At 39.5% G+C, this 12,048-nt stretch overlaps 1 protein-coding gene across 8 annotated transcripts in view; it reads right to left on the reverse strand.

The window, feature by feature from the left end:
• The window catches only part of tjp1b (tight junction protein 1b), a 55,625-nt gene extending 44,656 nt beyond the window's left edge, over positions 1-10,969 (reverse strand). For all 8 annotated transcript variants that reach the window (XM_069708171.1, XM_069708174.1, XM_069708165.1 and 5 more), the window contains exons 1-2: positions 10,442-10,969; positions 2,699-2,840 (exon numbers count right to left, since the gene is read on the reverse strand). In XM_069708171.1, the coding sequence (XP_069564272.1) occupies positions 2,699-2,840; positions 10,442-10,593 (294 nt within the window). In that variant the 5' untranslated portion in view covers positions 10,594-10,969. The remainder of the gene's footprint in view (positions 1-2,698; positions 2,841-10,441) is intronic.
• Positions 10,970-12,048: the final 1,079 nt, after the last annotated feature.

Genomic DNA, 12,048 nt, shown 5'->3' on the forward strand with positions numbered 1-12,048 from the left:
GAATAAATTAGGATAAATCCTTTTTTTTTGTAGAGCCATCCTTAAGTCAAAATGTATCCAGTACTTTGGTTTATGTGGAAGCCAAGAAAGGCCGTACTTGCAATTATTTTTCATTTCACTGTGTCCAGATAGAGATAATCAACCCATCATGAGAAAACAAAAGGTCGCTTCCTCTTATTTCTTGTAATGTTCATCAGAGATCAGCTGTGAAATGCCAGCATGCATTGATGTTGTCTTGACAACTGCAGCAACCGATTTAAGCTGAACATGTCAGATCACAGAGCACCCATTATTGATCAGTGCAGCTGACTTCAATCAAGGCCAAAAAACAGGCAAAGGCTTTGTTGTGTCTTTCTGTTAGAGGTAATTTTGAGATCAGTCCTCATCATTTAAGGAGAAAACAAGCCCGGCTGCATCTTCACAACTGTCTCATGTTTTGGAGTTATAACCTACATCATCATCACCTTCATCTCTTTAGGGGGGTGGATGTCATCCATTTTCATTTAAGTACACATATCAACTAACTAAATTAGCTCCACCATAAATGTGTTGATAAAAGTCTGAGGTCACAGTCAGCAGGGGTCAGTGGGCTGTGTGGAGACACTGTGGGGGACACAATGTGCTAGCAATGCTAACACCACCAAATCAGCCTTTTATTTTCTTGTGATATTGAGATGAATTAATCTCTTATCTTGAATAAACAAGCTTTGATTTGTCAAGATAACAAAATAATTATATTCTCAAAATTTTTCAGGATAATGGTATTAAAAAAAAAAAAAAAAAAAAAAAACTGCAACCACGCCCATTTTCAGCTTCTGTACATTTAAAACCAAATACCTGAAAAACTAATGAGATTTCCATCAGCCTGAGTTGTCCTTTGTGCTGACTGAAAAATATAAGCATGCTAACATTATGTTAACATTGTCATTGTGAGTATGTTAGCATGCAGACTCACAAAGCTGTAAGCATCACTAATAGTCTCTTTGAAAAACCAGCATCTGTGACACACAGCACCACTAAGCTGAGAGTCTTTCCACTGGAATTAAGGATAAATGCTCAAAGTACACATCATGGTATATAAAATAGCTTTATAAGTGTTTTGAAGCATAAAATCTGGTTATCGGGTTTTAAGCAGCCGCAAAGCAGCAAAAGCAAGAAATAAAATGTTTCTAGCAACCAATAAAAACTCTTGTTCTCAAAAGCGTTTATTACTATTGCTGACCAATTCTCTTATCAATAATTCAACCAGCTCAGGGGTTTTGTGGTATCCTTCAATGAGATTGAGCATTTGAGCTGAATTCATATTCAGTCAGGTAATAGCTGAGCTGTCAACACAATATAATTCCCCTGAGGCCGGGACCCTCCAGTAGTCGGCTGCTCCGTCTGGAAACAACAAGCTACAGTATACGTGTATGCAACAACTGTGTCTGCTTTGATTTATGCACATCAGAGCTCTCAATCTGTGCTTTCATCATTATGCCATCAGAAAACACTTACCAAAGAGCATGTCATGATAATTTAATGTGACATTAAAGATTTAAAGATCACAGGAGTTTCACCTTGAGCATTTAGGAACAGTTTGGGTATTAAAAAATGGGGACACCTGCTTTTTGAATGTGAATATAGATGTAAGATGTGTGTGTACATGAAAAGAAAAAGTGATGCTTCAACCCAATAACTTTTTAGTGACCACTACAGTGAGTATTGAATCTGAATAGTAATCATTTTAACACATTTTGCAACATATGAATGTCAAAATTTCACCATCATTGCGCATTTTTTAATCCATGAACAGATCATAAATGTTATAATGGGATATTTGATACTACTCTGTTTTCATTTTGAGGCTACAAACTGCAGCTGATTAGGATAGCTTAGCTTAGCATAAAGCTTGGAGACAGGAGGAGACATCCTGGCTCTGTCCAAAAGTAACAACATTTTCCTACCAGCACCAGCAAAACCCACTATTTACATGCTTTATCTTGTTGCTTAATTCATAATAAACACAAAATCACAACATGTCATGTTTTACATGCCAGTTTTTGTGCGGATTAAATAAATACTGTACAGCTGTTTCTCTCTCTTTACAGGTTTTTTTTTACTAAGCTAACTAGTTTCTCGCAATGTTTTCCTATTTACAGTACAGAAAAACGAGTAGTTTCAATATTTCATCTCAAATTTGCAACTAAGCAAATAAGAACATTTCTTATAAATATGTCTTAAATTTGTCAAGTTGTACTAATGTTGCAAATACTTTCAGCCCTTGTATGAATATGAGAGCTCTGCAAAACTAAAAGTTAATTTGAAAATAGTGAGAAACAATCATTTCTGAAAACAACTCCTAGTTAAGTGCTCTTTAACAATTATATTAGGTCTGTAATTTGTAGGTCACTGCTTCTGTGGTTTTACCAGGGACAAATAGGCGTTGTTTGGTGTATTAATACCTTACTGCGACTGTAACATGGATGTTTGGAGATTTTACACGACTAGTTTCTGTATTTGGTGTATTATTGGACGGTTTTTGGATGCTTTTGTAATACAGATGATGTATGAGCATCTGTCAGTATTGTGTGATGTCAGCCATAACCAAATCTATTTTATGGCTTGTTAGGCTTGGCTTGTTTACATGTTGTGTGTCTGGGGTTAGTTGATATAATTAATTATTACATTGTGTTTGCATTCCAGTCACTTTACTCACATTGGAGTCGAGGAGATCAAGGCTGTCCAGGCTCTTGCTCCTGTGAATGCGGCCCTTGATGCGGCGAAGTGATGGCTTGCCCTGAACGGTGCTCGCAGAGGAGGCTGCTGTGATGGAGCCAGCGGTCGGGCTGGGGTGTATCCTGAGGTCAGCACAGAGAGAGCGGCAGGAGGAGGACAAAGAGAAACAACAGCACTACATCAGGCCAAGTAAGCACACATCAAGCATGGTTGTATCACAGCAGGACAAAGTGCCACAGGCAAGACCGAAGAAGATGAGGGGGAGAACACTGGTCACGTTTCTGCTTCTCAAAATGCCACAGTCCCCTGCTGGATAAAATGGCATTTAAAGAAATCTATAATTAATTTCACAGATGCCCTGTAGAGAAGCTCAGAAAGCACTGCAGCTTCAAACACAGAGGGCCTGGGCAGCTCTGGAGGCCTCAGCCGCCAAACTGTAGCTGGGTCATGGTGAGATGTGGGGAGGAGGCACACTTGGCTGACCTATCACCAATACTCTCAGGAAATGTTGTGCCCTTCACAAATGACATACTTAAGCAGCACTGTTGGAGCCCAGCTGACCACTTTAAAACCCTCTGCCTCTCATTCCCTTTGTGTTTTCCATGTATGTGTCTTAATTGCTGTGTAATGTGCTGTGTTTGCCACAAAATTAATCGACTCCACGGGGAAGAATAAATGTGAACTGAACTGAGAATATAGTTTATCAATCCATCTTGAGCAGGGTTTCCTACCAGACAAAGTTATCTCCTATACTTTAATTCTCCATGTTATTTCAGTAGCACTTTCTAATAAGGCTCCGTTCACTTATAAGTTGTAAGCTTTTTATAAAATAACCATAAATAATGGCTTTATTAGTGTCTAATGAATTAGTTACTCAGGTTTTGTAGATCAGTTGTAAGCCAGTCATAAGACCAACTTTTAGGTTGCTAGCTTTTAAGGAATCTCTCTGGCCAGTGTTTATCTTTTATGTGTGGCAATCGGTCTGTAATCTTTTAATAAGGGCTTATTGATTTCTCATTTTCAGACCCTAGAGTCAAGAGTTACAGATGTTAATAAATTTGGTTGGTAAATAGATTTTGGTCCAGATATTGCAGAAGACTTTACAAACCACACAGTGTCTAACTATTTAATTTAGAAAGACAGAACAAGTGTCCAAAAGGCAACCTGTGACTTGTTCTTAATAATGACTCATGCGTAATGTATAAAGCATCAGTTAATAGGTTATTAATCATGACATAAGCCGTTAGTTACAACAAATACATGCTTTTATATGGTGGTATGATTATGATTTGTTACATTTGGGAGTTTTTGGATAATCATTGAATCATTTGAATCATTTTTGTTCTGACAAAAATGCCAAAAATTCACTGATTGTAGCTTTTTGGTGTATTATATCAGCATGAAATCAAAGTCTCTGTGTTGGTAAAACAGAAGCACCTGGCAACCTGGACAAGAATTTTAGACTATTTTCTAACATTTTATAAACTATTTGGTTGAGAAAATAATCTGCAGATTTTAATTTTAGAGTAAACTAAAGTAAGATAGAGGTAAACTAGCAGTGTACAGGCTTCAGAATTTAGCTTTTATCTACTTACATACAGACCACCCAAGCTGTTTCTTAATAATATACAAATACAGACTATTGTTGCACAAATGTATGCTTTTGTTACTGCCTCTTCTATTCTATTTTATTCTATTTTTTTGTATATACTGTGCATTTTTATATTTAATATTTTTTACTGTTATTTTATTTCTTTCCTGTATCTATAAATGCTGCTGTAGCGAAAAAATTAACTGGTTAAAAGTAACTTCTTGTCTCGTCTCGTCTCGTCTCGTCTCGTCTCGTCTCTTCTCTTCTCTTCTCTTCTCTTCTCTTCTCTTCTCTTCTCTTCTCTTCTCTTCTCTTCTCTTCTCTTCTCTTCTCTTCTCTTCTCTTCTCTTCTCTTCTCTTCTCTTCTCTTCTCTTCTCTTCTCTTCTCTTCTCTTCTCTTCTCTTCTCTTCTCTTCTCTTCTCTTCTCAGTCTAAATCTAAGGATTTAGCTAACGCAATATTCAATGAGGAGAAATCCTGTCAATACACTGGAGCTCAGAGGCAGTAGATATCCATTAGCGTGCTCAGCAGCAGGCCTGAGGACTCCTAGTTGCCTGAAGTGGGCTCAGGTGCTTACTAGCTGGAAATGCTGGGTAAAAGCATTCGACAATATGTGCAGTGAATTACAGCCGACCTCAGATTGTTCTCATAAACAATACAGCAAACATGACTGATGGGAAAAGCTGCTTGGACTGTATCACAGGTCTGGTGCAGTCCTGCACATTCAGAGGTTCATTTCTTGAATGTTGATTCTGAGATGGATCTCAGCCAAAATACTTCAGGCCACAAAGGCATAATGTAACAGTGCCAGCAACTCTGCCGACTCAGATATAACGTGCAGTGAATTATATCTCGAACAAATATGCAGGTATAATGTGTTTCAATATATAAAACTATGAGATTTAATGGTAATGTCTCCTTTTCACTTATCATGTTTGTGAGCACAGTTTCAACTTTACATGGACGAAGGGCATTTGGCATAAAAGTTTTGGAAGGTCAAAAGACACGTTTATGAATTTAAGACATGTACTCATGAAATTATAATTTGAAAATAATAGTTTGAGTGGCCTTCAATGGAGGGCACAACTCATGCACTGTCAGCCAGGTGAGGTCAGGTGACCACCTGGTGACCTGAGAGTCAACGGTGGGTTTTTCATGTGTATGGTGCAGCCTTTAGACTCAGTGGTGCTGAAACCCCCAGCTTTAAATTAGTTCACTAGTGCTATGATAATGCACTTATTAGCTTTCTTGCAAAACATTGATGATGATCAATACCACTTCATATTGGTTCGTAAAATATAAAGCCACAAGAGATGGTTAGCTTAGCATTGCATAAATATTGGAAGCAAACAACAAAAACATGGACCAGCATCACTACTTAACATGTTATATCGTGTGTGTTTAATCTGAGTGACGTTCATATTTCTTGCAGATACCTCCTGGAGTCTTGCTGTTAAATTCATCTTCTACCAGTGAGGAAATAAATTTAAGCTGTAATCTCCACACAACTTTTCATTTAGCTCTTCGGTTTTTATACAGAGCTTGTAACGTGTTCACAAGCTTTAGGGATGCTGGTAAACAGGTTGTGTTGGCTTGTTGTTTCCTTCTACTTCAAATGTCAAACCTCAAACATTAATGGAATAAGATCAATGCCACGACCTCTCATGGCCTGATGAACACTACAGAGTATAATAATGTCGTTCACAGATAAGGTCAAGCAGACGCCTGGTGCCATTACAAAGAAAGGACGGTGAACACACACACACACACACACACACACACACACACACACACACACACACACACACACACACACACACACACACACACACACACACACACACACACACACACACACACACACACACACACACACACACACACACACACACACACACACACACACATTAATCAGTAGCAGGACGTTATGCTGTCCCTCTGTTCCCTCTCTCTCCGTCTGCCTGGAGGAGCCATCAGGTACGATTAGTTCAAGCAATAACGGCTACTGTTTAATCAGCAGGTCAATAGGCAATGTTACGCTTCATTCCTCCCATCTTGGCCAGTGCTAATATAACACTTAACAAGAAGAGCAATCCTGACTATTGTCTGCTACACATAGACACAATAAAACACACAAACACACACGCACACACACACTATAAGAGGAACACAATCATACACAGCCAATTCAAATAAAATTCAGTGCTTTAATCACGATATATATCTGCTTTTGTTCTGTTCTTTCAGAGAAAAGAAGTAGGTAAAAATAAGATGAAGCGTTACATAAACACAATGGACTTGTTGTATTATCCCTACAGGCTTGCAACAGAGTGTAAAGTTCATTAAGTCAGGTTAATGCTAATCTTTGGTTGTGTGCAAGAACAGAATGGGTTTTTGAGACTGCAGGCAAGAGCAACATCTGTTCGCAAAGACTAATCCTAATTTAGAGAGCTGCTGCTTCTATTCAGTCATTATCAAAGGCAAGCGGAGCTATGCCTCCTCTAAGCAAGCACCGGGTGTGCACATGACACGCGCAGACCCCGGTCGGTGGAGAGTGTGGGTGTTCAGGCAGAGCGGTGGGCAATCTCCCCGTCACTCGCTGAGATCAACAGAACAGGAAGCTGCTCTGACCATTTCACCAGAAATGGGACAGAATTAACGATGCAGTTATAGAAAGACCAACCCCAAAACAGGAAACAAGAATGACACATTGAGCTCTTTCTTCATATAAATGGCCATTTTTAAACTGTTGTCACATCCTATCACACGTCTGTACTCAAAAGATAGTTGTGCATGAGAATTATAATCCATGGGGCCTTTCTAAATACTGAACGTGATTATGTATAGAGCTGACAACATCTTGTTTTATTTTAAGATGTTACCAAATATCACTGGAGCTCAAAGAGTTTTGTTAAAATGTAATACAATTTAAAATTATATCAAAGAGATAACCAGCAGATCCTCATATTTTAGCTTCAGCTTTAACCATAAAATGTCTCATTTAGTGAGGACTAAAAAAAAAATCATAATTACTGCCACAGTATCCAGAATATTTTCTGGCATTTCTGAGAATGGACACAGTAAGTAGAGAATACTATTGATTGAAAATGTCACTTTAATCAACTTATAAATATTATTTGTTGGAAAAGGTTAAACCAATAGAACGGCTCTCTAAACTCCCTGCAGAAAAGATGCTCGGCAGATCTGTCACCTATTAATGCAGGTGTTCTGCAAGCGTATGAATAACAACACATTCAAAATAATGTTTTTGGTGTCCACATTTATATTTTGCATTTTATCATCCAAGAACATAATGCAGGATTTATTAAGGGTTTATGATTCATGAGTTGTTAAAACGTGCTGCCGTTCTTGACCCAACACTCTCAGTTTTCTGGCCATGTTTAGATATTTAGTTGAAATTGTCACTGGGCTGCATTTCAATCAGACACATGTTTTACAAGGTCTTGAGCTACACAAAATTTTCAGATGAGATGAAGACAGAGCACACTACATAACATTACACCACATTCATTTGACATTTGTCAGAAGAGGAATAACTGTGACTCACATTCACATAAATGATAGATGGCAGTTTGGGTCATGAGGAGGGTAGTTTAATAGAATTTCCACGAGTAGTGTCTACGACTATTACTGCAGCTACTCTTTCTGAAACTGCAACTATTCTTTCTACTTCTTACTAATTACATTAATAACAATAATGAAGATGAGGAAGATGATGATTTAAGAGGATATAAATCCCCCGATGATGCATCAAATGCTATTAATTGTATATAAAATTACCACTCATATTTTATAAAATTATGTTATATTATGATTTTCAAATACATGTTGTAGACTTTCTGATTTCAGGTAGCTTTAGGATTTTGATTATGATGGAAGTGTACGATTAGTACATGAGCACAAATACCGATTAGCAGAGTCCTGAAATTTGCTGCAGACAGTAATTCATCACAGTGTACATCAAGTTTGCAGTATTTGTTTGTGAAATATCTATAACTATAACTATAGAAATATCTATAATAATCTATAACTGTGTGGTGCTCATGAAGTTGAAATGCAGACTGATTTGAAAAGTCTTCACTGCGTCACCTTGTAACAATAAAGTGGCTTTGACAAAAATAAATACCGGGATCATGCGCAATGAGATGAATTACACAACTTTCACAAATTTCTAATATGTGCGTATTAATAGTAAACACTGCCTTTTTTTTAAATGTAGCAAAAAATACTGAAAAATCCAAAGCACATTAACAAGAATTTGCAAAATTGTTAGTTTTAACAAAATGTATCATACTTTGAGTGACACACACAGAGACAGAATACCAAAACTAAATAGGTTTGTTTTTCTAATGGCTTATTGTACACAAAGAGTTCAGTGATTATTGTTTAATCCCATATCTGCATTTCACTCAATCTGTAAAAACATATTCAATATAACAACATCAGAGCTTGTTCAAAGAGTTACATAACTAGTTTAGTCTTTGTGCAACAGTGAGACAAGAAGCTTCTTCCAAAATCTACTTAAATCTGGAGATGAAAGTATAAAAACAACAATAACAGAGGAAACATTAAAGGAGTCCTGAGTCTCAGTGAAATCCCTTATCTTCTCTTAGGGGGGCAATTAGGCTAATAGGAGGATGACTAAGGAATATGATTAGCTGAAGAGACCAAGAGATAAAAAGCTGCATGTGATAAGCTCCTGACCCCTGCTGAGGTTACAGCAGCACTTTGACTTCAGTGGCATCACTCCTCTGAGCATTTTGAAGGGACTCTGGTCTGGCTCTTGTAAAGATCAGAATTTACGATGCAGTAAAAAGATACAGGAACACCTTATTACGCCACATTAATATCTACTAAATATAAAAACATCTTGTACACTTTATTTGCATAATATAGAGTCATTTAAACTTGGAGGTAATTTATGTTCTGAAATTCAGGCTGCGGCTGTGTGAGTGACTGTAAATCTCCTTTGATTGTTATAATCTACCTCCATCTCCAGCAGGATGCTCTGAGATTTTCAGCGTCAGTGTTTTGTTCTTGTTTCCGTCCCAGAAATGGTTTAGCTTGGCTTTAAAGAGGTGATAATAGTCAAGCCTCTCACTGGAGCCAAGCCAGTGTGATCCACACTGCGATACCTTTTGAATTTGTGTAAGACGCTATCAGAGTGCCATTGAGCCTATTGACTCCTAATTAACCATCTTTGCTTTCAAACAAGATGGTAATCCAGCTGTAATTAGGGATACCATGTCACACACGTTGCAGCCCCGTCAGCAATCTGCTTACAGTGAGGAAAAAGAAATGAAAGGAGCGCTGCCTTCGAGTAAACAAATGAACAAGGCCGCAGGAGGAGAAAGGAGGAGAGCGAGAGGTGGTCACTGCAAGATACTGTAGCATACAGGCACACAGAGTAATGAGGACACTGAATAGGTGGATAGGCGAGACACAAACACATGCTGAGAGCAGAGATATGGATAAAAAAATGTTTAATAGCCATGGCGATGAGAGGTGTACAGAGGCCTGGCTGCAGCACAGGAAATAAAAACAGGAGAGGACCATGTTTCATGCTTTACATTTTATTAATTAGTTACACAGCAGTGAAGAAAGGAGTGGGGTTGGGGAGGAAGGGTGATGGTTTACCACATGGTTAGCTTGATGAGGACATTTTCAGTGACAACAGCAGTGCGGTGGAGGCCATATAGTAGCACATGAAGTTGGAGGCAAAGAAACAATGATAAGGCTATGACATCATCCGACGCATTCAACTTTACAAACTAATGGAGAGGAAGGACAAAGCTAAAGCCACTTGTCTTCACACGCGCGCGCACAGGCACGCACGCACACAAACTCCCAGCATGCGGAGTGGTTGCTTTACCTCCCGTGTATCGACCACAGCAGGTTTGTGATGATTGCAACATGGTGCAGACTGGCTGCAGTGGCTGACAGGAATATTATGTCATTTTTGAGAATGAGCTCGGGCGCATTTTGGCTCCGTGACCCGCTCACCATTTGAGGAGATGTGGGAGGCGACGGCTCGGCTCATCGCAGACCCCCTTTTCTCCCAAACTGCATCACATCATCATCACCATCATCCGCACCAAGATTGATACTCACCACATACGCTTCCTGGGTGGAAGACAATTTTCTTTGTTGGAGGCAGTCACCCCCAGAGCCAGCTGCATAACAGTAATGTATTTCTGGTAATTCACCATGGTACTGTCCACCGCTACTAAAAATCCAACCCAAAGAAAAGCACAGGTGATCATATATTTCTTTATTCCCTGGCATCCGCCTCCGCTGCGTCTTCCATGGTCAGCATTACAACGCCATTTCCAGTGCTGAAGGACTGACAGTGAAAACACTCCCCAAGGAGCTGAGCGAAAGGTGCCGTACCGCTGCGACCCATGTCTGCAATGACACTCTGACCGTGTTTTAGCGCTCGCAAACAGACCGCTGATCCATTCGATTTGTAATTTCTCAATGCTTTTTTTTTTTTTTTTTTTTTAATTAATACGGTCAGGATTTGCACATTATCTCCGTCCTCCTGCCTCCTCCCTCCTATCCGGGGTTGGAAACACTCTTAAAAACACTGCAGCGTCCAGGCGTCCGTGTGTGTGAGGTAGGGGAGAGAGTGTGTGTACAGTGTAGTCAGAGGGGAGCGACTGGGAGGGAGGGGAGGAGGGAGAGGCAGGCAGGAAGGGGATGAGGAGGAGGAGGAGGAGGAAGAGGGGGGGTCAGGGAACCGACTCATTTAGAGATGCTCAGTTGTAGCATTTGTGTAGGAAGTCAAAAGTTTGCATATATTTACTTGTTAAAGGTTTTCTTTTTTTAGAAAGTCCACAATCTTTGTGTTACGCAATACTTCCGGGAAGGAGCAGTGATTTACAGGGGTGTAATTAAAACTTCAGTGCCCCCTGAGGCCCCCCCCCCCCCCCACGCCCCAATCTCCCCGAGTAAATTAATGATGGTTGGGGGTCCTGGTATGTTGGATCACTGGCTGCATTTTCACCAGTTTAAATGAATTTTGGTAACCCCAAAAATGAAAAACAGCCCTGACATATTGCTGGGCTTGACCATAGGCTGTATATAAAAGTGGACGTCGCATCCAGGTCTGAAAAATTAGGCCAATGCAAAAGTGCCCGGAAAAAAAAGCTGCAATACCATCAAGTGTGGCAGGGGTTGGCTCCAAAAATCCTCCAGCGTCATAGACTACCATTCAACTTTTCCATGAAATGCTAAGTCAATACATTTTTTCCACTGGTCATTTTGGTGTTCATAGTTAAAGTCCTTATTAGTTTTCTGGCAGTTCATCTGAATATAATCCAGTCATTAATTAGAAAATAAGCCTCAGTTTGTTTGACAGGCCTGTCGTGCAGTCAGGTTTCCGCTATCAGTGGGCGGAACGTGGTGTCCTCGGGTTTCCAATCAAATCGATTCAGATCCACTGCTCGCCCCTTCAGCTCGGCCACATAAGGTCACTTCTGGCTCCAAACTGGCAAGATTGTGATGACCAATATCCAAACTCGAACTTCAAAATGGCTGTTCATAAACCAATGTTGGTTGTCACTTGGGCTTGACTGAAGGTCAATAGCAAAATGCAACACAAGCAAATGCAACAAACTGCAGTAGCACAAGGTGAAAAAAATTATGGCATGAAAACTGTGACATTTAATCAAACTTCCACTCCATCAAAGAGACAGGAAGCTGCGGCAGATGAAAAC

The sequence above is a fragment of the Brachyistius frenatus genome, unplaced genomic scaffold (assembly GCF_029030835.1).
Source record: "Brachyistius frenatus isolate BFR_SWC_R1_liver_20210118 unplaced genomic scaffold, ASM2903083v1 Contig_74, whole genome shotgun sequence".
Classification (NCBI taxonomy): Eukaryota; Metazoa; Chordata; class Actinopteri; family Embiotocidae; genus Brachyistius; species Brachyistius frenatus.